A 26,661-nucleotide genomic window follows, 5' to 3' on the forward strand; every position below is an offset into this window, starting at 1 on the left:
GCCCCATTTCTTCCTCACTTTCCTTAATCAATAGCCCCACCTCACCTCAGTCACATCACACATCTCATGCTTTTTAATTCTGCACTGTAACTGTGCAAGATTCTGTAGGCCTTTCAATTCATTTTTTGTTTTTGCTTTTTGGGTCAATCTTGGTGGATATTGCTTGGTTGGAGAATCACCTGGGTTGTAACAATATCTCATCTTTTATTATTTACTACTAGCAATTAAAAAGGGACCAATAGATCAGGACTAGTGGGTGTGTTATCCATCACTGGCAGTATTGGCATTCACGCACATGAATGAGTTGAAGACTTAGAGATGTCTTTATTATCAAGTCATATTTCAAGTAATATCTCATATTTATTTTTGTTGATACATTTTACCTGAATAATATTAAAATAATACATAGTAATATTGATCAGATTCTAATTTAATGATTTAATAAAAAAATAAATGTTTTTAATTTTAATTATAAATTGTATATATTATATATTAGGATAATATTTGTATCTACCTATTATAAAATTATATATATATATATTGAATGCAGTTTGGGAGCCAGTGCCACCCCAGATAACCAAGCACATGACATGTAAGCAAAATATGGGAACCTTGGCTCAAGAATTGATTTCTTAGTTTAATAATTATTAAATTAAATATTTATATAAAAATTTACATAAAATTAATTAAAATGCATAATTAATATATCTAAAAAAGTTGCAAGTGGGTAAATACAGCCATCAATTTATTAGTTGTTCTGGTGATGGAATATGGATACAGCAAACACCATATCTCATATCTCCTTGAATTTTTCTATGTACGATTGTAGGACCACCTAACCTAGTGCAAATAATCTAGGTTGTAGCATAGTTGAAAATTGGGTTACTCGTTTCTGATTTACCCATATTCTCCTGGTGACTGCCTGATGTGATATGCAAGAGCATACAAATCAGGATCTCTTTTGTCGAATCGAACCGAAAGATAACCATTTCTGTGAGTGGTATGCCTAGTTTTTGCATTGCGACTTGTGCTGCCATTACAATAATTAATTTGTCCAAATGGATCGATTATTGCCTTTGTATTACATTTTGAAATCAAGCTTCTAATCTTGAGATTGCCTTCAAAAAATAATACCAAAAGATAATGAAAAGCAGGTAATAGAATCTGATTAGTCAGTTGGACCAAACAATAAGTGATTTAATTGATCACTTGTAACTAATAGGTTGCTCTGGAACCTGAGTGACCTAATTTCTTTTTCTTTTCCTTCACCAGTAATTATAAAATTTCTTAACAAGACGAAGAGATCTTATGTTGGGATCTAATGATTCTCGCAAACAAACTAAGGGAGAGGGACTGAATAACATTGAGGATATATTTTATCTCCAAAGCTAAATACACTTCTAGTTTATTAAAAAAGGAAGCAAAAATTGAAAATGGAAAACTAAGTAAAATTGCACAACATTGAAATTTGACAGCCATGGAAATTTTATCGTCCACAAGAGTTCCCACCATCATGCTGAGCCTGAAGGACACAGAGCAAACTGTCACATTGATGAATTAATAAAGACATACACATAGTGATGTTCATTATTATGGTGAACTAGAAATCTTATGTTGTGTGCTCCACATTCAAGTGGGGGTCTTCAAGGTTGCATAAGAAATTAATTCTCATTAATAGACAAGCACAACTTGTGGCAATATCAGTGAGTAATATTTTTGCTATTCACTTTCCGATTCACCACATTGGTTTATTTATTCCATGAAATATTATTTCAAATTGAAAATTTGAAATAAAGCCAAGAATAGCTATTCTATTCTCATCTTATTCCATGCTATTTCATAAACCAAATGAACCCCATCTTCCTATCCAAATTATCAGTAACCAGAAGCAAATATAGTGATGGAGCAATCATTCTTGGGAAAAATGTTTGCAGTAAGTAGATCTAATGAATGATTTTTCACTTGGATATATGCATGATTGTAATGCGCATGGGACTTGTGACTTACCAAACATCAAAATGCCTACAGAAGCTCTACAACAAGAGCGGATGCACCTCCTCCACCATTGCAAACGCCACCAACACCATATTTCCCATTTTTTTGCCTCAATACCTACAATACCATTACACTTTTAGTAAGAAACAAAAAGACTTGTATATGTGTGTTCACACAGACACACAAAGGGCAATGTACTGACATTCTGACAGCATGACTACCAAATCAGCAAATACTGCACAGTATTAAAATAGAGATCAAGAAAGAAATACCCCCAAAAGTGAGACCAAGATACGAGCGCCACTGCAACCTAGTGGATGACCCAAGGATACCGCTCCACCATGTACATTAACCTTTTCCTGTAAACAGCTTAAAAGAAGTGCTTCAACAACAAAAACTGAAATAGACTAATTCCAAAGCCAATAGTAACTGAATTGGGAGGCAAAGAGAGAGAAAGAACTAATGAAATGATAAATGCATCTCATCCTGAGCAATTAAACAACATATTTCACATGTCAATTTCTCAAAATGCACCCTCAGTTGAACACACTAGCACAGATAGAAGTAGCCTAAATTGCAGTACTCACTGGATTAAGTCCAAGCAGTTTCTGATTTGCAAGAGCTACAACCTGCATGTAAAAACATCATAAATTAAGATCTTTAACCCCTAGACGGATGAGCAAATCAGATGATGAATATGCATGAAATCTTACAGCAAAGGCTTCATTTATTTCATAGTAATCAACTTGAGAAGCATCCAAGCCCGCATTTGATACAGCTTTAGGTACTGCCAGTGCTGGAGCTGTTGTAAATAACTCTGGTGCCTGCACAATGAGTTGTAAGTGATCACCAATCAGTATCAGCTTGATGCTTGACACTCAAAAGACAAAGGAATAAATTGAATGATATCAAGACAGTGATTTTTCCATTTTAGGTATGTGGAGCCAGTCTAGCTTCATTTTTAGATTCACATGTTTGCATGAATTACCTGAGCAGCATCAGCGTATCCTGTGATCTTTGCAATCACTTGCAAACCAAGCTTAAGAGCAGTCTCTCCACTCACCAGAACCAAAGCAGCAGCACCATCACTGTTAATGAAGGCAATTTCACATTCAATAAAAAGTTAGGCCCATATCTTTATAAGACTAGCACAACTAAAATGAAAACCACTCAATAGACTTGCATGGAATGGAAAACTGAACTGCTTATAATTAGGAATAACCCATATTTTCACCCCTGAACTTTATGTGCTTTGGCTATTAAACTCTCCCAATGAAATCATTTTATATTGAATTGCTATTCTTTTTTGGTTTGGTGCTATTGAGTCTAATATTGCTGGCTAAGCAAAATTGGTCTATTGATAGTCAAATCAGCAATCACTTCATTGACCACATCATTTAAGAATTGACAGGTCATATGAATCTTTTTTTCTTTAGTCCACTTCTTTTCTTTTCTTTTTTTCAATATAATAAAATATCAAATTTTCAAAATAAAAGATTCATCTATGATTTCTTTTTTTTTTTTGCTATTTCAGAATTTAAAAATAAAATAAAATAAAATAATATCTAAAAAATATAGTTTCTAGTTCTAATGACATCTTTCTCTGCTCATATGAATTATTATGAATTTGACATAATCAAGGGTAAAAAAATTGTCATTTTTTATAGACATCATTTTACTTTATTCTTTTATTTAGAAAATCTGATATCTTGTTATTTTGGAGCAAAAAAAAAAAAAGAATGTCATTTGCCACATCAGCTCTTAGACGATGTGACCAGTATTGCCATCCATGATATGGAAACAAAGTTTGACTCATTTTTCAAGATCAACAAAATTTTATTCAAGAAATTCATAAGAAATTTGGAGGGATCAACAGCAAAAATAAGTAAATTTCAGGAGTTAAAATAAGGATTATTACCTTATAATTACAATTATAACTAATTGGAGGTTACATGCAAATTGCCAAAATTATAAAATAGCAACAAATATCTCAGCATCATTTGAAGAAGAGCAGGTAAAATAAGGTTTGCAAAGATTAAGATATTTAACGACATTTAAGAGGTATTTAACCTCTGGTAAAGTGATTATAATGCCCAGTTGGATCTTATATAGTGTTTTACTGTATTCATAAGAGTAAAGAATATTAAGGAAATTGAAAGTACAGAATAATAAACCTTATGCTAGAGGCATTGCCAGCGGTAACTGTGCCTCCATTCTCTTTGAAACTTGGTCGGAGTTTCCTCAATTTTACAGGGTCAAACTGGCAAAACACAACAGCAAAACACAACAACAAAATAGAAGAATGTAACAGCAGAGCAAGTTAAATGGCGTTAATTGATTTTACATCTAACAGAAGGTCCATTTGCGACCAGCAACCCCTAAGATAAAAGAAGGGTATGCATCTTGATAAGGTATTCTTGTAATCTTTTACCCATTCATCAATATTATCAAGAAGCAACTCACGGACTTTAGACGAAGGCAAGAAATAAGAATGAATGTGTGTCATTGATATGGAATATAAGTAAAAATATAACATATACCTTCCCTAAGCCTTCATCCTTATCAACAATCGTTGAAGGTTTTCCCCTTCCCCCAGAAACTTCAACCTGCACAGTTCTAGATTGAGATGAACAATATTCACAACAAAAAGCAAAGTGTAGATTAACTTAGGTGTCCAACCGGAACAATTTCCCATGCAAAGGCACCACTGTCTTGGGCAGCAATACCACGCTCAAAACTGTGAATAGCATAGTTATCCTGCCAGAATCACCAATATATTTGTTAAAACAAAAATAAATAAACAACCATGAAGTTTGGATTTAAAGATGAATGAGGAAAATACTGAGTTTTGTGTATTCTATCTGGAAAAGAAAATAATCAACAGTGATAGCCTACTGATTAGTTCTTGCTCCAATGCATTTCCGATAAGCTTATGCCTCTGGCATTGGCACTGTCTTTACTGGAGCATCCTCTAACTATAGATAAGCCTCTAGGCTGTCCTTAATGCCAGAGGACTGGTGGCTTATGAAAAGCTTGGGCAAAAGTAGCATTCAACTTAGCCTAATCTCAAACAAGCTGGAGTTTAATTACAAATTTTGTTTTATTTATATTTAGAATTTGTACGAGCTGTTTGTAATTTTTTACTGCTTCAGCTCAGCTCATATTGTTTTAGGGCTACCTCTCCTATTATCTATGCCCGCTATTTGAATCCACCAATGTATCCATATTTCTATGTTGGACATGACAAATTATCTTAAGTGATGCTTTACCAACGTATAATCCTAAGTTTGCACCACCTACACCTTTCTATCAGTCCTCTAAAAAATGCAAAAAAGAAAATTAGCATTGTGAAAGTTGTATATTCACAAAAGTGAACAGAAAGGAAGCTGAAAACAAGCCACAGATCAAGCTGCATGAAAATTTCCAACTAAAATTGGGGTTCATCAGGTCAAACAAAGATACTTTACAATACAAACACCGGTATATATAAGTGAACACCAAATATTATAGAAAAAGGTAAATATATTAGTAATTTAGATAATTTTTCGTTCCAATTAGTTCCATAATAGTCCTGTTTTAAACACAATTTTATGATTAATTTGTAAATTGGCACCTGTTATATTCGGAACCCAAAAAGGAATTCATTGGCAACCTTGCATTTTAATTCTATGGAATCAATATTTGTAGAATAATTCAACTCAACTAAACTAAGCTTTTATCTCAAAAATTTGAGATAGGCTATATGGATTCTCTTTCTCCACTCTAAACAATTTTGGGTTAAATCCTCATAAATGTGTAATGCTTCTGGTCAATATTCCTAGAATAAATTCTATCAAAATTGATGGAAGGTTCAAATTAAGTCCACACCACTTAAATTGCAAAAATTGATCAAACTAAAATACTCCCACCGGCACAAACTCATTGCTTGAAATTCATTGCCAATTGGATTGTTTACTGTAAATTCATTTGCAAGTAAATTTTACTGTAGAATTCATTACCAAATGAAATGAATTCTTGTTGAGTTTCTTCTATACATATTGTTAAAATGAGGAAAAGTGGTAACCAAAATACCTCATGGATCAATGAGATTAATGGAATGGATGCAAGAAATGCAATACCTGATCCTCTCTTGTTATTGAATGATTATCTGCACATATTTCAGCACAACTTCCCATGCCAACATCATTATAAACATCCCACAACCCATCTTTCAGCATTCCATCAACTACTGAATCATGTCCAAGTCGTGATCCCTTCCTGCTTACAATAATTGAATTAGAAGATAACCAATTAGTTTTTCTTTTCCATAAAAAAGGTAGAAATATCAATAAGAATTACACTAACCTTGCTTCTGCCAGGTATTTAGGTGCATTAGACATGCTTTCCATGCCTCCAGCAACAACAACATCATTGATTCCTAGCTGGATACTCTGGGCTGCAAGCATAGTTGCTGAAAAATTCCAAAAAGAAAAAAGAGACACCAACACGTTTTAATCATGTTTCTGAAAAATAAAAATTAGGAGAACAATCAAGAAAATAACATTAAAAATCATGCGTGCACCTTTCATCCCTGAAGCACAAACTTTGTTAACAGTGGTGCAGACCACTGAATTAGGAATTCCCGCACCTAAAGCAGCCTGTCTAGCAGGAGCCTGCCCTAAATTTGCACTGAGAACGTTGCCAAAGAAAACTTCTTGTACAAGTGATGGATCAACATTGGCCCTTTTAAGAGCAGCTACAAATTTACCAAAAAGAACATTTAGGAAAAATAAACAGAAAATCTTATTGAAACGTAATTTACCCAACATCACAAAAGACACCATAGTTCATGTTTTGACCTTCAATAGCTATAGATCCCAGCTTGGTGGCAGGTAAAGTAGATAGTAAACCAAGAAATCCACCCAATGGTGTGCGGGCAACACCAACAATGCAAACATCTGTAGAAAATATAAACCAAGGTATTTGAACAAACTAGTCAACATGGAAAATATGAAAATTTTAACTAAGTTCATAAATTTATTTAGTGACAGATCTCTTAATTATTACATAATTCACCCACCCATCTAACCAGCTCCCCACAGATCACACCAGAAGTGACTCAGTTTTTTAATTGTATTCATCATATACTGGGCCATCCATGATAGTAGTTCACCTAATTAGCATAAATTTTTAGATTTATCAAACTATAGAAAATACAGCACCTCTGGGCTTTATCTCTGCTGCTGCTACTGGGGCCATGGATTACTGCAAATACAAATCTATAACCATTACAAAACTAATTAGTCTTTGCTTAATATAAGCCAATTACTGCAAATTTGCACTCAGAAATGACAGCATATCTGCCACTAATTTATAGCAAAAGCATTAGAGTTGACATTAATTAGCAAATGAGATCTTAATCCCGTGCTTCGCTTTTACTCTCCAAAGCTTAAGCTCTCTTTTCTTTCACGCTCTTGAACAGTTACTAACAAATAGCAGAAAAAAAAAATCTAACAGTACGAATCACTTCCTTAATCATGCATTTTAAGATAGCTTTCGTTGCAGAAGAGGAAAAAAAAGGGGTACTGAGTGAAAAACACGATCGAAGAGATTCAAACTTGCTATCTTACAAGTTTTCTCGGCACCAAAACAGTAAAGGAAAAAACCAGTCGCAGTGCAAGAGAAAAGCAAGATACATCAAGAATCAAGGATAGGTGAGCATCCTCAGATCAGAAACAGAGGAATAGCATACAGGGCCAAAGGAAATGTAGACAAATTTCGAAGAAATCGATGAGAACAAAGGAAAAACGGAGAGAGCATATACCTGTGTGTGTGGTGGTGATAGGAAGAAGAGTAGGTGATGAAGAAGTTGAAGTGGAGAAAGATGGGCTTTGGTTGCAAATGAAATCTGAAGTGTGAGTTGGTGTATATGCTATTTATAGAGAGAGACGGAAATGTAGAGATTCACGCAGAGCTGGGAAGTGCGGCGCAAACTGCCAAGCAAAAGCACAAGCCACAGTGCCACACTCGCGCCCACGCCCATTTCTCTGTTTTGGTTGTTGAAAAGAATCTCGTTTGAGTCATTTATTATATGAAAATTTTAAATTGAAAATATGGTTAGAGACATTTGTTTAAGAAGAAAAATAAACAAAATAAGGGGAAATAGTAAAAAAAATTTAAACTTTTTAATTTTTAGTAATTATATTTTAAACCTTTCAAATAATAGGATGATTTAATTTTTAGTAATTTTAAATTTAATTTAAACTCAATTTGGAGTTTAAATATTAACAGTGATTCTATAAGGAGAGAGTGATTTTTCTAATGTATAAATAAAAGTTGTAATTACATAAATTTTTAATTTATGGTAAATATTAAAAAGTTTAAATTTTTTATTTTATCGTTTCCTAAAAAATAATGAAAATATGCAAACATTAAAAAGTCAAATTATAAAAAAAAAATCAAATTTTTAGGTGAATTATTAATTTTGGTCAATATTTTTTTGAATTTTGATTTAATTTTTATTTATTTTAGCTAAATTTTAAAATTAAGGTTTTGAAAAATTGATGTCACAGAATGACATAGTTAAAATATTATTATTTTAGATAATATCAATGATATAATGATGATTGATTAAAATATTTATTATTAATGTGATAAAAATATTATTATTATTTTATATATTTTGTTGGTGTTATATAAACCTTGATAATAAAAATGTTAAATATTTTTTTATTTTTATTAATTTTATTCAATTTTATTTAGAGAGAGAAAACAGTAAATGAGAGATATTCTCTTTCTAAAAATTATTTATGTAATTTAGTGTAATAAAAAGTAATTTATTACTTTCCTAAAGAGAGAACCTCTCTCCTCACCTTCTACTCATCTCTCTCTTTCTCTTTATTTATCTATCTATTCTTCTCTTTAAAAAAAAATAATTTAAAAAAAAATATATTTTAAAAATAATAAATTATACTAATAAATTAATTTTATCAGAGAGATGAGTGAAATGTGCGGGACAAAAGTCTCTTTCTAAAAACAAAACATGTAATTTTTACCAGTGGCGATATATATATATATATATATATTTTTTTTTTTTTTGAATTTTTATTTTTCAAGAATATTATCTATTTTTATATGCGATATTTTATACAAATTAATGCTTAAAATTTTAGATTTATTTAATATAATTTTTTAAGATTGATAGAATATAGTAGATGAACTCAAAATATTATAATACTTATGATAATGGTGATTCCCATTAATAGAAAAGATACTATATTATTAAAAAATTTTACAACTTATAATTTTAGTATTAAGTTGAAATTATTAATATTATGAAATTAATTTTATTATTATATTTTAAACTTCAAAGATAGATTTTATTGTAAAAATTATATTACTATTTTGAAAATTAATCATTTTTTAAAATAAAAATACATATAATAATTATTTGTTTTAAAAATATAAAAAACCATAATAGCATTTATGAGTTATACAATAAGATATAACGTTTGTTTTCATAATTTTTATTCTACGGAGTTATGAAATTTTAAATTTAAATTTTAAAAAATTAATTATATGAAAAAAATTTAATAAAACTAAAACTATATTAATACTTAATGGGATCAAATCTAATAAAACAATAATTTTCAAATAAGGACTCAATTGTCAAATATTAAGAAGTCTAAGGTTGTTAATAATTTTTATCCATTTTCTGTTTTTAAGGCAGGCAAGCACCTTAACCACCAAGGATAAAATTGGAATTGAACTTTGCAAAGGGTCCAAAACGCAGCATATTGGATAGATTAATTCTCAAAATTACAATTTTGTGCATGGATACAAGATGTAGCATCTTTATTTTTTTTAATTATTATCTTACAAAATAAATTTTATTAAGAGAACATTTTTTAAAAATATTTCACATTTTTTTCTATCAGGTTATCCTTTATTAATTCATTCAAGATACGTGATTGTAGGGGTGTGCAAACGGTCGGTTCGGTTCCGAACCGAACTGATAAAACTAAAAACTGAAAATAAAAAATTTTAAAAACTGAACCAAACCGATTGATAAGAGAAAATCGAATCGAATCGAACCGATAAAACCGAAAACTGAAAATCAAAAATTTTAAAAACTGAACCAAACCGATTGATAAGAGAAAACCGAATCGAATAGAACCGATAAATATCGGTTTGATTTAGTTTTAAACCGATCAAACCGAAATTTATAAAATATCATATTTTTAACATTAAATATAAATAATAACAACATAAAAACAAAAAAAAAATTAGAAATCAATACTCAAAATCTTAAGGTTCGGTTCGATTTTTTTTATTTCGATTCGGTTCGATTCAATTTTTTTTATTTTCTATATATATTAATAATTTAGGTTCGGTTTGAGTTTTTTGATTTTTTATAAAATAACCGAATCGAACCGAACCGAACCGATCCGATTAACTAAATTTATCAAAATTATAAATCGAACTGAACCGATTGAATTTTAAAACCAAATCAATTGAACCGAATTCAATCGATTCGATTCAACTTTTCGGTTTAAACCAAAAACTGCTCTCCCCTGCGTGATTGTCTCTCTTAATAATATCATATTTGAGGATCGAATATGAGTTTTTCTTTAAACGTTCATGCACATGGTCTTGCAATGCTTTAATTATTATTATTTCACATTTTTTATATTTAATATATTTTTTTTCTTTAAATTGAAAGTGTTGTCTCGTAGAATTTGTCAACCAATTTTGTCGTCCATTTAAAATGTCCTTATCAAACGCAAAACAAATTGGAAATAAATACTGTCAAGCACTTTATTAAAAAAAAAAAAAAAATCACTTAATGCTTAACTGCCCAACTCCTCCTTCTCACCTACCTAATTGTTTAAAGAATATCGATATTCTTTGATTTTTGTTATTATTATTATTATTATCAATAAATTAACTAGTTAAAATAAGGATTTCTTTTAAAATCTCAAAAATTAACATGTAAATTTATATATAAAATAAGAAAATTTCACAAATTAATTTATATTTTAATGTATAATTAGCAACACTCAATGGATTCCAATTACAATTTACTAACAAAATTCTAACCACTGTTCTCTGAAAAATTCTAATTAACAGAAAAATACGGTATCATTAAATAATTTTTATATTAAAAAAAGTGTCAAAATTTGAGGTTTAAGTTACAATTATTAATAATATAAGAGAATAATTATTTTTTTTATAAAAATTATTTTAAATTTGAAGTACTAAATACATATGTAAGATTTAATTTATTTTGTAAAAAATAATTTATATATTGAAAATATTTTTTATAAAATTTATTTAAAAAATTTTTTTATTATTATTTGTTACAATCTTAAATTAATGATATATATTTATATCCTTCATGAATAAATATTTTTTATATTTTAATAAAATTATAAAAATTCATAAAATAATTTTTTTAAAAGAAGTCATTTTTCTTAAAAATAACTTAATTTTTTCTTTAATCAGAAAAATATTTTTCATTGATTAATTTTTTTAAGTGTCATAAAAGTTAAAAAATAAAAAAATTTTCACAAAACAAACCGGGTTTAAGTAGGCGTGAGCATTCGGTTTGAATCGAACTAAATTGAATTAAATTATAAAAACTGAATTTTAAATTTTAGAAATCGAACCGAATCAAAATGGGTGAAAAATCGAATCAAACCGAATCGCTTTATTTCGGTTCAGCTTAGTTTAAACCAATCGGTTTTGATTTTTGATTGATTTTTTAATTTAGACTTGATTTTCAAGTTATTTGGTCTAATTTTGATTTTGGTTTGAACCTAATAACCATTAATCAATGAAATTAAACAATTAATATATATAAAATTAAATATAATTCATAAATTTCCCATACAAATAAATCAATTTAAAAATAGATTCAGTTCGATTTAGTTCAATTTGAATATATAAATTACTATTCGGTTCGATTCAGTTCGGTTTAACTGATTTTTTTTTCTCTTCAAAACCGAACCGAAATAATCAAAATTTTTATAATGTAAAACTGAACCGAACCGAACCGATTGAATTTTAAAACCGAAATGATTGAATCAAATTGATTCAGTTCGATTCGATTTTTTGGTTTGAATTGAATTCTACTCAGCTTTAAGCCTCACATAATTTATTGCGCATATTTAGGTGTAATAGGTTAGGAATTTAAATTTAAAATTTTAATTAAAAAAATAGAAATGCTTATTTTCAATTTTATTATTTTGTAGTGACCAAAATGAAAAATAAGCTGTTACTACTTAAAAATTATTATTTTTTTTCTAATTAAATTATATCTAAATATAAATTATTAATTGTCTATGTCCAATTATGTTGTACTTGTTTATTAATGGATTATTAAATTTTCTATTTAAAAAAAAAATCATAATGAACAATAGGCAGTGGTCAACTAAAATGATATTAATATGGTTAATGTTTGATTGCCAGAAAATTATTGTGGGCAACTGTACCAACCACCTACACCATCCTTCTCAATCTTAAAAAAATCTTGTCTTGTGATTCAACTCCTTAATCTTCATGTTAAAGTCACCTCTTTGACAATTTTTATTTTATTTTCCCCTCTCTCTTAAAATAATTTATTTACTAAAAACATTTTTAATAAAATAATTTATTTTCTCTCCCTCTTGAAAATTATTAATTTATTTGTGAAGAACATTTTTTGGTGAATGTAATTTATTTCCTTTCTCTCAAAAAACTAATTTATTTTTTATTATTTAATTATAATGAAAATCAATTGATTGAAAAAGTTTTTTTTTTTTTTCAAAATATAAGAATATGAAAATGTTAAAAATTAAATAAAAATATCCTTCAACTAATAAAAGAAATGTAATATAATTAAATGAAAGTTCAATTTCTTTTATTAGTATGTTTCTGTGTGATGGATATTTCATTCTAATACTCTATTAAGCCTTAAAAAAGGCCATTAATTTTTCTAGACTTGATTCCTCATGAACTTAAATTTTAAAACACAATATGCATGATAAAATTTATTATTAAATTCAAAGAGATTACTGAACAAATTACGTATTAATTTCATATAAGTGATTGAGTTACTATATACATCAAAATAACTAACCAAGTCAATGTTGCTAACTACCACTTATATTTACCATTTCATTTTATACTTCCTTGATGTAGGATTTATCATTTCAACACTCCCCCTTTAGTGCAACTATACAGTTATCACTTGACAATTAGTTTATATTTTTAATCTAATACGGGTCTAATTATACAACTTTGTGGGTAGTTGAAACCCATAACTTAATCCAAACTCTGTTACCATATTAAGTTTAAATATAGTATTGAGTAAATTATATATTAATTCATTTTAATTTGAGCTTATATATTTAGCCAAATCAATATTACAATCTAACAATTTATATTTACCTTTTCATTTTTACACTTTCCTGATGTGAAATTCATAATTCCAATATCAACATATAAAATAAGTAATACCCATATATTTATATTTTGAATCTATAATAAATCATGTTTTAGTATTTTTCTTTCTGATCAATAATAAAAAAAATGGTGAAGAGAGGACTAAGACATGGTCAAAAGTTAAATGATCAAAAAACAATATTATATATATAGAAGTATTTGGTAATAATCTACTGCCTTAAGAAACAATGTCCCTTTGACTCTCTCAGTGTTGATACTTTCGAAGCCAAATTTGAACTGATCAATGAAAATGACATTTGATCATGACAAATATTTTTGTATTAATTAAAATCTCTATATTATTAGTATAAGGTCAAATTTGAATAAGTTTTAATTAGAGATGATAAATTTTAATTTGATTTATTTATTAAACACAATTCTATGTAATGTAATTTATATAGATTTTGATATAAATTTTTATTAGAATTAGAAATTTGTGATTGAGTGATATTAAAGTCCTCTTTGTCTAAGAGTGCTCATACTAGGATTCTAATTACAGTGATTATTTCGAGATCTTTGTCTTTTATTGATCCGAATATCAATTGAGGATATACTTGAAAATGGAATCCAAACATCGAAGGAGTATACACTAGGAGAGTAATGTTTGCCCGAGCGTCCAAGCATCCTGTTTAAGCACCTTGCAGTTACTCAGACCGGATACTCAACTATCCATTACTCACATTCGAGTATTATTTGGTCTTCCTCCATCTTTAACTAATGATTTTTCCCTTTTAACTATGTTGCATATACACATGCATATCATGTATGCATGCAAAAGAATTGTTTTGCTTGAAAATTATACAATTGAATGACTATAAATCGAATACCATGTACTGTTGTGTATGTGAGCTATATTTCGATTTCATGGGTCAGAAATCATATCATCTTCTCAAATTTATCAAGTTTCTTCACTCTTTGCATTGACCTTAGAAGCAGTGTCAAGAAAACTCCTGCATTTTCATACATTTTAGAGTTAAGAGCCATAAAGTTTTAAAAGAAAAATGAGAACTTAATTTTGAATTCTAGAAGGCTGTAACACAATAATATTACGCTCGGAAGGTTCTAATGCAAGGAAATGCTTACCTGCACCAATGAAAGATCCATTTGCAATAACTTCACTCCCTTGACTGCTAAAGGTTATCCCAAGATTTAGTAGGGTACCTCCCAAGACAGTGTACATAGTTGCCATTTGTAGGATTGTTGCTTTTCTAGCTGCTCTTTCGGACTGGTAAAGGATCACAAGGCAAATCTTAAAATAAGCAAAAAATATTTCATGTGCTGAAAAGCATGATCCTTCTTGTCTTTTTCCATTTTAAGCTGAACCAAAATTTTCTAAATGAATCAAACATGTATTCTGCAGATATTAGGGGATTATTACCTCAAGCACGCGAACTCGAAGTTTTAAATCTCCTGATTCAAGTTGCTTCACAAACTCTTCTATCCGTTGAACTCTGGAAGGCATGGACATGGTAGAACTTCTTGCCTGAAAACACATATAATAGAAGTGCTCTCAATAAATGCATCATCTACATTCTATTGTATTTTTGTTAAGGGGTTTCTGATGGAACTACAGTCAGGAGGGAAATGAAGCTACAAAATGAATATAAAGCAAATGGCAATACATCATTCGCTTGTTTCCTTATTTCTTCCACCAGTCGTGTTCCTGAATGCCGCTTGGTTCTTAGATCTAAAAGTTCCTGCAAGTGGAGCAAAACATGAGTGAATTAAAAAAGGGCCCCATCAACGTACAGGGAAAAGCTTGTCGTGTCCAAAGGAGCCAGGCAGACATATGAAACCTGAGCATAAGGGGCAGCAATCTTCACAAAGGAAAAATTTGGATCAAGAATGTAGCCGATACCTGTATTAAGAAAAAAAAAAGCAAGACAACGATGTAATTGTTGTTATTTCTTGTAAGGCTCACAAAAATACAAGAATCTATAGAACTTTTGCCAGGGATGTATTCATTGACATAAAACAGTCCAGTTACTCAAAGTTCAAATTGGCAAAAATGGTGATATTCTGTAACTATAATTTGGAAATGAATGTTTCTTTTCCTTTTTCTATTGAGAGAGGGTTGGGTTTATTGGCTCTTATGGTCCTAACAGAAAGCAGAAAGAGAACCTTCAAGCGTTGAAAATGCTCTTATAACAAATGTAAAGGTTGATGGAAACCGAAAAGGCTGATCCACAGCGATTGCAAATAAATCCTGCACAAAAAAATGTGAGAAAAATAAAAATCCCAGGTTCATCAATCATAAATCGTTGAACTTGCATTTGGATGGAAGAATTTGAAATGTAAGATCTGAATTTGATAATGCTTAGGCATATTTCAAAAAAAAAAAAAAAAAAAAAAGAAGAAGAAGAAGAGTATACTTAAGTGTGAACTTGAAACATCATGTAAAAAGGTGTCATTTGAAATTCACTTCAAATGAGTTCTTAGTTCATAAATTTAATTTTTATTTATGAATTTGACTAATTAAACAATGAGTCAACTTTCACTTAAAAAATTTAAACAAAAATCAAATCCAAATTTCTTATTTCAAAATATTGCATTCAAACATAGCATAAGGGATCATATAAAATGACCAGGGTAAAATGAATTATATTATGCTTCCTCCAGATAATAAAACTACAATATGAAACTAACAACGATGGCAGATTATCCAACTTACATAAAATAGAAATTAATGATTTCAGTCAATCTAATAGAAAATGACTTATCAAGTTCCTCATTTTCTCCCTCCAATTGTTCATTTGGGCCAGTTACTGAAGGGCCACAATGGTAATCACAGGGTTGTTTTTGGAGAAGGTTGGAGAGAAGGATATTGGGGTAGGGAACTGGGATAAGAAGTGGAATGATTCTTGTTTACTTGGACAGGCACCCAAGAAAAGAAAAGTGATCTTTTTTTCTCCTGGGCCCTACCTAACCAATTAGATAATTATAGCCTTTTCCAGTTACTATTCTTCCCACCAAAAATGTAAAATGCCATCCCTTCTTTCAAATAAGAAGTAAAGAAATAGTTTCCCTTCCTGCTTCCCATTCTCCTACCAAACATAGCATAAAGGTGCTAAATGATTTTTAAGCTTTGATGCCGCATACCTCCCCAATTGCAGCCAAGGTCTGTTGCTGATCAGGTGTCTGGCTCAACAAATTGTCCAAGAAGAACTGTACAGATCTCCTTACCTAGCAAAGTACCAAAATAAAATTACTAGCAACAATTAATAATGTCAAGCATTTCAAAAATTCATATAAGTCACTAAGCAACCATTTTCCTCAAATATTGGTTATTTTGTATGGCACCTACGGATGACAAATCTCCAGTGGGCTGAAGTGCTTCAAGATCTATGAGGCTTTGCATAACCTGCAGGGCTGATACTTGTCAGTTACACCAATAAAGAAAGGAGAAGAAACTTCATGCATTAAAACTTTTCTAGTGACTTCAACACAAGTTTCTGAAAGTGCTTATCCTTAACCAAGAAATGACTGATCAGTTGGGGATTAGGATGGAGCATTCAGGCTTCCATAAATTTGAGAATGTGCCTATAAGCATTTAGACAGAGATGAATGCTTTATTTGATACTAGAAATTCTATGCAATTGACAGCTTAGTGCAATGCATTTCCTCTGATGTCAAAGACAGCATTGATGGAATGGATAACCTGCAAATGAAGGTGACGCTGGAAACCAGAGCTGGTAGAAATTTGCAGAAAATGGAAGTTGCTATATAATTCTGATTGATGTTGCATCTTTAGTTACTGATCTGCAGTAAGTTCTAATAAAGCAGCTATAATTTCATAAAACTGGTGCCAGTCCAGTTTAAATATGCAAGTTCTAACTCTAGAGACTTGTTCCTTGTAGCTTTGTGTAATGTTCAAGGGTTTATAGAAGGCTTGCCTCTACTTTAGTCGCTTCTGGAATGAACGAAATCATTTGTCCACAAAAAGGAACCAAAGAAATGATCTTTAAAACATATCTCATGATATCATATTCTGCTGCCCAGTGATTTAAGACTCTTTTACTATTGACACCTGTAGTTTTCATCCTTTTACATTGATTTTGATTATTTTTGGTTTAAGTGAAGCTAAGCACAGGGCACCATTATCAGGCTCTGCTTTTTAGCATACTGATTATTCACAGGAAGTTGTGAATCAAAACTCCAGAAACTAATTTTATTTTCGCAACTATCTAGTTTTGATTCACTGACATGCTATAAATCATTAAAATGTCCACCTGAAACTCCTTGTTGTCAATGTTGCAAGAAATTCCTTCCATTAGTTTAAGGATACTGCTAACAGTTGAAGGACTACATAAGTGACACAGTATGGTTGAGAATAAAACACAGTCGTGTCATATAAATACGTGTATATATATGTATTTGTATCATATAAAATATTAATACCATGACAGAAAAAAAAAATACAAAAAAGGTTGTAACTAGCATGCGAGAAACTTCAGTTTTTCATCCTATAAATCAATATAGAGTCAGAAAAATTCAAAAGTAACAGTATCAAGAGATGGAATATGAACCTTTTTCGCGTCTTTCTCATAAACTGCATAGAAAAGTTCAAGCAGCCTCTCTCGAGTAAAAGGCTTGATCTCTCCCATCATACCAAAGTCATAATAGATGATTGCTTGATCCATATCAATGGCAAGATTTCCAGGATGAGGATCCGCATGAAAGAAACCAGTTTTTAAAATCTGAATTATTTTGTAAATTCAGAAATTGTTACAAAGTATTCAGGATAATTAACAATATCATCAAATGGTAATCCAAAGAAAGAGTTACACAGGGAAAATCACTGAGATTAGTTGAAAGTTATATTAATGCCATATACCTGAATCAAGTATGCCTCAATTATTCGTGACGAAATTTGAGCACGATTATATCCTCTTGAAGCCAACATATCTAGTTGATTTATCTTAACACCTGCATACAAAAGTCAATAATGATATGCCACATATTACCACCTCAAAACAATTGCTGAAGTTCTATAATGTATAATGGATATCATCTAGAAGTTAAAGAAAAATATAGTTTAGCTTGAAACCTGGTACATACTCCAATGTCAGCACCTTTGTGGCAGTATAATCCCAAAATACCAGCTACAAAGGGACAAAATAGATTGTCAATTAAGCATTGGTCATATGGCAGAACTTTCAAAGTACGATCCACCTTCACCAACTAATACGTATTCATGACTGCAGAAATGGAGGTGCAAGAGAAAAAAAAAAAATTGCAAAGGCTATAGCAAAAAACATACAGGTACTCGGACCCACTTCACATTCCGAAAATCTCGGCGGAATCTGTCAGCATTTTTGCCTTCATTAATATAATCAATCTCTTGGTACAAAATCCTGAAATCAACACAAGAGTTAGGATGAATAGAGAGAAATATGTACTCATCATATAAAGACTAAAAAACAAAATTGCCGTCCTTCAGAATCCATTTGATGAATCTTAAAACTTATCACATGGAAGGACAGACAAATACAATAGGGAGACCAGTGAACATTACACTTTAACATAAAAATGATGAAATGCCAGGCACATCTGCACTAGAACATAGGATGCATGCTGCACGCATCTTTAATTGTGTACTATTGTTAATATATCAATGCTCTGTAATTAAGATCTTTAGAATTTAATGTGACATCTGGTAGATGCTTGTCACTTACTTGGCACATTCTTCATATATACCAATCCAATCTCTAGATGGACCGCCAAAAGTTTCACTTCTCTGAAAATATTCAGCAACTATCTTCAAATTACCTGGATGGCAGGGGCAGAAAATTAGAGAGACAACCAAAATCAATGATTTTGACAGGAATGCTTACTCTCCATGGAAAATATGAAAAACATTTAACCTAGACTAATCTATAATGCTGGAATACTTCAAATCAATTAAACTATATGTGGATGATTGGGAGCATACAGTACAAAATATCAAATTTAGCTCAAGAATAAACATTTTCTTCCCACTGGCATATCATGCAAGTAAGATTCATATCCACTGAACCTTTTTGCATTACAAAAAAAAAAAGGTCAGTAAGATTAAAATGGCAAAAAATATATGATACTCACGCAGATCAATGTCAAAAAGCTTCTTGAGACCAGGCCTTTGAACTTTCACAACTACTTTCTCTCCATTATGTAGGATAGCACGGTGCACCTAAAGATGCAAAAAAGATTCTGATCAGGAAAAAAAAAGACCTATTTTTAACAAAGATATTACTCAAAGAAAATAGTTTCAAAGTCTCAAGGCTCAATCGTTTCCAGTTGTTAAGAGTTATGGAGCCAATATCAAATTGGTGCACCTAAAGGAACATTCGTATTAGTTATTCTTCTTAGTGCTTCTTTTAATATCACACGACACGAATCATGATATCATCATATTTTAAAAACAAATAAATGCAGAATTAAAATTAAGAAAGTTTTTTATGGTGAGCTCAATTTTTGACCAAGAAAGTCCAACAACTAAACATAAATCAAACACCTGACCAAGACTAGCTGCCGCAATTGGTTGGTCCTCAAACTCCTTGAACAGCACATTGATGGGAGCTCCCAGTTCACTCTCAATGAAGCTTCTTGCCTTCTTTGGAGAGAAGGCAGGGACCCTATCCTGGATTATGATATAAGAACCATACAAAATTTATATGAAAAAAAAAAATGCTAACAAAAAATAAATGTATGGAACTGCTGTGATATTAACAAAGAAATATGATTATTACATGAGATGCCTAAGCCAATTTGAATGAATAAAGACTAAGATCATAAGATACCTGCAACTTGGCAAGCTCATCCACAAACTCCCGTGGAAATAGATCTGACCTTGTTGAAGATAACTGTCCGAGTTTGATAAAAGTTGGACCTAGCTGCAATACTTGCTCTCGTAGCCATGAAGCAGTTTTTCGCCTTCGAATTTTCTGAATAGAAATGAAAATAGAAACAAAAGCTAAAACAAAGATACTCATCCCAAGCAAACAAAAACATATATAATGGAGCAGAACTATAGCAGAACATTGTAAATGCGCATAGCAGTAACATTATATGCTAGTCTTAAAAAACTATATGAAAACTCACCTGCTTCTGTTCTTTGAAGCGTCCCAAATATGCCCATTTTTCATTGTCAAACAGAACACGAACACGCAAAGAAAGAACGAAGGACCATACATCAATAGTCCTCTGCCAGTTGTTATAATTCTCATTTGCCCAACTGAAACCTTCATCTGTGGGCAAAACCTTTGAATCCTCCAATGGTGGAAGTTTGTCTGTCTGTCTATATCTTGATGTCTTAACAAGTGCAGCACCAGGTCCTCTCTTAATTATGTTTGCTCCATTAACAACCTGCTTTGTATCATTAACTTGCTTTGAACCACTGACTATCTTTACTTCTTTACCATTGGGCGTCTTCCTCTTCACCACCTCACTGGCAGGTACCATCTTAATCGGCCGTCCATTGCCATTGGCACCTATCCTTGAGGCTGGTGATTCGTTTTGTCGCATTTCCACTTGAAACCTTGAATTCCTTGAATGTGGATGGCATATTTGTTTCTCAAACTCTGCAAATGGATTAGGAATTGAACTGGAGAAACTGAGATTGTCCAATGTCCTTCCTTGATTCATTAAATCAACATTGCGACAATTATAGCTGTATGAAGCTAGTATTGCCGCCATTCAAGCAAAGAGACACCTGTAGATTCCCAATTTCAATAAGAATTAGATTAATGACAAGCCAAATATTGTACCTCAAATACAACTGATCCAAAAATAGCTTTAAAGCCAAGCAAATCACAACCCTTTTGCAAGAAACACACGAAAATGACCATAGAAACATCTCTACTAATCACATGTCAGACACAGACAAGAGTATCTCAACAAGCAAAAAACAAAGGCTAGGCAGGACAAAAGAAAACTTGGGGAAAAAAACAGTAACCAAAACCCAGTAGCTCAACATGGATCAATCTCAGTACCCAAAAATAAACAAGAATGAACAAAAATACTACCGTAATAAACCAAACAAAATTAAAAAAATATTCTTTTTCCACAACCTTCTCTGAAACCAAACAAAAGCCAGATGGGAAAAATAGTAAATATATAAAACAATACATACCGGCCAATAAAGAATCAGATAAAGTTGCAGACTTGAGGGGTACTGATAGATGGGCGTGAGACTTGTTATAATCAACTCAAATGTGATTTTTGAATAAAGAATTAGTTGTTCACTGTTCCTGGCGAACTAATTAGCGAGGAAACAAAGAGCGGGGTGTAGAAAGTCTTGGCGTGTACTCGTGGTTTCCAATTTCAAGTTTTCAAGGCATTGTTTGGATATTTTGCGGGCAATTTTTTGGGTTGCAAACGGTAAAAAGAAAAACTAAAAACTGAATCAATTTAGCATCTTCAACCACCACCACAATCGAAGGTTGCTCTCCCGTTATGCCACGTGTAAGGTGTGGGATATTTCTTCTTCATGGGCTTTGATCCACTCACGATTATTGTACCTAAAATTAGGTCACTGGCGCAGTGAGCCAACCATATATTTCCATGCAGGGGTGGCCATGGGCTTTTTGGGCCTCAAACCTACTGAAATTGACTCAACTAAAATCTGATATTAGATGTGACAGTGGAATCGATTAAATATATTTTTAAATCAATTTGTGTTTATCAATTAATTTTCTTCTTTAAATAATTTTAAAGAATAATCTTTAAATTTTTGAATACAGTGAAAGCAACAATGATAAAATATCAATTATATATTATAAAATTAAATAATATCTCAGGAATTTATTTTTTAAATTGTATTTTTTTATGATTTAAATTTTTCTTTGCATAATATTTAATAATTTATTTTATATATTTAATTTTATTTAAATATAACATATTAAAAAATAAATCCATTTCTTATTTTTATGACCTATTTTATCTCTATTAAAGTTATATCAATTAAAATAGTATGATCTAAATTTATGAGAAGAAAAAAAATATTCACTAAAAAAAATTCAAATTAGCAATCAATCAAATCGGTTGCTAATCTATTAAAATCTATTACTAATTAATTTAGCAATCGATTTATTAATCTATTCAGTGACTGTATTTAAACTGGTTGCAAATAAAAATCAATAACCAAATCGATTGCTAAATTAATTAAATTCTAAAAAATAAAATTTCTAGTAAGAAACTATCTGTTATGGCTAACAACCAATTTAGTAACCGAAATCGGTCATTAATAGCAATAAAAAATATAATTGGTTGCAAAAATTTTGATGTATTTAATTTTATAATTTTGTAGCTATTTTATAAATTGGTTGCTATTTATAACTGATTTAGTAATGAAAAGTGAGCTGCTAATTTAAAAAAATTATAAAAAAGTAAAATTTCAAATAATAAATAAAAAAATTCAAATAAATATATTTTTCAAAAAATGCTAAAATAATAAATTATTAATGAAAGATTAGTACTAAAAATTAATATAAAAATATTATTAAAAAATTACTAGTAATAACTGTTAACAAAAATACTAACAAAAAATTAAATATAAAAAGAAATTTATAAGACAAATTATTAAAAAAATTGCCATATATATATTATAAAAAAATTACTAAAAATTAATCCTATAAATAATTTACTGACAAAAAATATATCTGCATAAAAATGAAGAAAATAGGTGAGAAAAAAAAATGATGAATAAAAAAATAGATAAAAAAGAAAAAGATAATGAAGAAAATATATTAAAAAGAAAACGATGATGAATAAAATAGAATAGATTGAAAAGGATGATGAAGAAAATAAAAGAAAGGAAAATGAGTTGTAGGAAAAGAAAATGAGTAATGGTTTATATAAGTAAATTAAATTTAATTTAAGAATTCGGCAAAAACATTTGGGGGGAAATTTGGTAACTGATTCGCATTCGATTGCTAACAATAAATGATTTCAATTGACTGCACAAATAGGTTGCTGTTAGTAACCGATTCACAAATCAGTTACAAATAAGAAAAAATGGTTAAGAATTTTTGGGAGGAAAATTTTGTAACCGTTTCTGTGACACCCTTTACTCGTCTACAGTATAGCCGAGTAAGATATGTCACACAGTGTACCGAAACACCTTATTTTATCTCAATCATTTTTATTCTTCCTTAATTTATTTTTTTATCATAGTTATGAAGTACAATATATTTCATTTAAGTCATTTATTGAAATTATAATTTATTTAAGGTTTCGCAAATTTTATAGAAAATCCGGCAGAGTGCCGGCTAAAAATAGATAAAACAGTTCTTCGGAACCTGTGAAAAACACTTCCAAAATTTTGTATCAATCCCAAACTCCATTTCATCAACAAAATCTCAATATTTCTCAAATATACTCCCATTGCTCATTCATTCATTTCATATGATATTCATATAAAAGTCATAAATAAATATTCACTTTTTCATTCATAAACACAGTTTCCATTATTTACATCAATACCCAAAATACATTACATAAGTCTTAATTACATATGAGAAAATAAAAGTTAATTACAAAATACCCAAAATGAAACCTAGTGTCCTACCAATGCACTAACATCGGTCAGATGACACGGACACTATGCAGAGCTGCAGAAGGTCTCACCCAGTCTGTGGTCTACTGGGCTCTCGGTCGGTCTCTCCAGAACCTACGCGTGGCAAAAAGCAATGCGCTAAGCAATAATACTTAGTGGTGCCAATAATAGAATAAAAAAAATAATAGAAAATAAATATGCAGAAAATGTATTGATGTCTTATGCAGAAAAATTTTCGATAATTATTTGTAGTCTTTTTTATTTTATACTTGTTATATCCATTATTTCATTTAATTTATCCACTTTCATTTTTTTTGGTTGCCCAAGTAACTTATACTGGATGACTGGACTGGATAAACGGGTAAACTGGCACTGGGTATTAAGTATCTCGGGCCGTCACACCATTGGTTACATATGTATCTCCCGATGTGCAACAGAACAGCTAATAAGCTGTAATAACATTAGGCACAAGGCCAATTCTCAACACAATGTCAGAATGGCTAAAAGCCATAAAATCACATAATGGCATAGTGCCATGTGCAGTACTGCTAATTGAACCCTATTGGCATGCCAACCTATCCAAACCAATCTTGCTAGGTGTACTAGGGCATGTTACACTTTTAAATTATACAATTCTTGAAATTGAAGTTTCATTGTTACTATTCATTTCATTAATCAACTAAAATGTTGACTTTTTCATAGACAATAGGTATATTGGTTCTAATATCCCCAACATACCACATTTTGCATTCTAAAGTTGTTGGTATTGGTTGCCAATACCATTTCAAGCCTCATATTTACTGTTCCATTGGTCATTTGTACAGTAGGAATTTGGCAAAATTGTCTTCATGAAAGTTGTTCCTTATTATGTCTAGTTACATTTCCTTTTCTGAATCACTCCATTTGGAGTTTTTTAACTCAAGTTATGGCCTAAACACCATAACTGGCCAGATTGGACAGAATCCAAAATTCTGGGCAAACTGGTTCTGCCAGATTTGGTAACCTAAATTTGGTTGGTAATTTGACTAGGTTATGGTCAGAATTTAGATTTATGTTCTTCATGAAAGTTGTAGGTATATATCTCAGCTCTCTGCTGGTAAAATTTCAGGTCAATTGGACCTTTCTACATTGAGTTATGACCAAATAAATAGACACTGTTTATTTCATCATTTTGCCCAGGCAGAATGCAAGTCACCCGGATTAGGGCAATTTTTATGCCAACTTGGTTTGGTTTTCTGGGTAGGGTTTCTTTACCAAAGTGGTGCCATTATGTGTCTAATTTCATATCCAATTGGCCTTGCACCAATTGAACCTCTACAACTCTATTTATAGCTGCCTAAACCTGCTGGACTTACATCCAGACCTGCAGGGCAGCCAAGGCAGCTCACCCAAATTCAAATACCAAGCCACAACTCACTTCATTTCTTCATCATACAAAGCCAGATGGTCACTAACTAACCATTTAAACTTTCATTCACCAACACATGAGCAAACCCTAGGTTTCTCCCAAACCCTAACTCCACAATTTCAAAATTTGTTCCATTTTCATATTTTCTAGTTTAGATTAATGTTGTAACAAAGAATATAAGAGAAAAATAAACAAAAGTGGCACTAACCTTCACTTAGTCACTTTCTAAGACTTAAAAACTTTACTTTCTTCCTTTCAAATTACTGCTCAAGGCTTGCTCTAGCGGTAGGGATAATTTTTAATGATGGCAAGTTAGGGTTTTGAGGTAGTTTAAGGTGGGAATTGAAGCTTTGATAAGCTTTCAATGGTGGTTTGGGTGTGGAAGGTGTTTCGGCTGGTTTGGGTGAGGGAGATGAATCTAATTGCTTTTGTTTATTTTTGTCTCAATTATCCCTTTTTAATAGTTTAGCTTAATTGTAATTGGTGGGGAAAGGGTTGATGACATCATGTGATGTCAAAATTGTCATTTAATCTCATTTTCTTTCCTTTTCTTCTCTACTCATTTTCAATTTAATTTTTAGCAATATTTATTCACATTTTATGTCATAATAATTATTTACTTAACTGGACAAGTCGGCCAAAAATCACCTCTGAAGGCGAAATGACTAAAATGTCCTCCGTTTGGCTTAACAGAATAAAATTGTCTGTACTGATTAAAAAATTTTTCTAAGCATTTTCTTGGCATTCTAATGCCATAGGAACCTCAATGACCCTTCTCTGGAGTCCCAAAAATTATTTTATGAATTTTTCCCTGGTCTAGGGCTCCTAGTTGCGAGGACTGCAACTTCCCACTGGATTACCCATTGCCAGGGCATCGGCTCATTTAACTTGGTTGTATTTTATTTCTAAAATTTTTCCTAAACTTTTCTTATTAATATTTGAGTTAATTATGATTCCTCACTTTAGTTTAAATATTTTTCCGGACGTTCTAGTTGTCCAGACCGACACTGGTCACCAGAACAGTAGAATGTACGAAGTTGCTATAGGGAGGGTGTTACAGTTTCGCAATTGGCTATAAAAATTGGTTTTTACTAGCAACCAATGTAACACCTTCACTGTAGCAATTCTATACATTCTACTATTTCGGTGACCGGTGTAGGTCTGGATAGCTAGAACGTCTGGAAAAATATTTAGACTAAAGTGAAAAGTCATAAATAACTCAAATAATAATAAGAAAAATTTAGAAAAAACTTTAAAAATA

At 30.9% G+C, this 26,661-nt stretch overlaps 2 protein-coding genes across 7 annotated transcripts; both read right to left on the minus strand.

The window, feature by feature from the left end:
* Positions 1–1,354: 1,354 nt before the first annotated feature.
* Positions 1,355–7,965, minus strand: LOC110647342 (acetyl-CoA acetyltransferase 2). 6 transcript variants are annotated; one of them, XM_058149967.1, is made up of 15 exons: positions 7,802–7,965; positions 7,197–7,240; positions 6,834–6,932; positions 6,557–6,730; positions 6,340–6,445; positions 6,114–6,252; positions 4,675–4,752; positions 4,536–4,601; positions 4,170–4,255; positions 2,984–3,083; positions 2,709–2,819; positions 2,583–2,624; positions 2,268–2,354; positions 2,008–2,112; positions 1,355–1,522 (listed from the first exon to the last, which is right to left on the minus strand). In XM_058149967.1, the coding sequence occupies exons 2-14, from the start codon at positions 7,231–7,233 to the stop codon at positions 2,023–2,025; spliced, it is 1,215 nt and encodes a 404-aa protein (XP_058005950.1). In that variant the 5' UTR covers positions 7,234–7,240; positions 7,802–7,965; the 3' UTR covers positions 1,355–1,522; positions 2,008–2,022. The 6 variants fall into 6 exon arrangements, with proteins under 6 accessions (XP_058005950.1, XP_058005949.1, XP_021656811.2 ...); XM_058149966.1 differs by having other exon boundaries at positions 7,197–7,254; XM_021801119.2 differs by having other exon boundaries at positions 7,197–7,239; positions 7,799–7,965.
* Positions 7,966–13,945: 5,980 nt separating this feature from the next.
* LOC110647345 (protein ACTIVITY OF BC1 COMPLEX KINASE 7, chloroplastic) lies at positions 13,946–21,815 on the minus strand. Its single transcript, XM_021801126.2, has 18 exons — positions 21,569–21,815; positions 20,539–21,148; positions 20,238–20,381; positions 19,952–20,077; positions 19,540–19,627; positions 19,134–19,227; positions 18,719–18,812; positions 18,506–18,560; positions 18,293–18,384; positions 17,985–18,155; positions 16,763–16,819; positions 16,558–16,641; positions 15,580–15,664; positions 15,255–15,316; positions 15,081–15,155; positions 14,837–14,941; positions 14,542–14,683; positions 13,946–14,408 (listed from the first exon to the last, which is right to left on the minus strand). Exons 2-18 carry the CDS (start codon positions 21,130–21,132, stop codon positions 14,335–14,337), a joined length of 2,142 nt encoding a protein of 713 aa, XP_021656818.2. The 5' UTR covers positions 21,133–21,148; positions 21,569–21,815; the 3' UTR covers positions 13,946–14,334.
* Between the last annotated feature and the right edge of the window lie 4,846 nt (positions 21,816–26,661).

The sequence above is a fragment of the Hevea brasiliensis genome, chromosome 7 (genome assembly GCF_030052815.1).
Source record: "Hevea brasiliensis isolate MT/VB/25A 57/8 chromosome 7, ASM3005281v1, whole genome shotgun sequence".
In the NCBI taxonomy this organism is placed as follows: domain Eukaryota; kingdom Viridiplantae; phylum Streptophyta; class Magnoliopsida; order Malpighiales; family Euphorbiaceae; genus Hevea; species Hevea brasiliensis.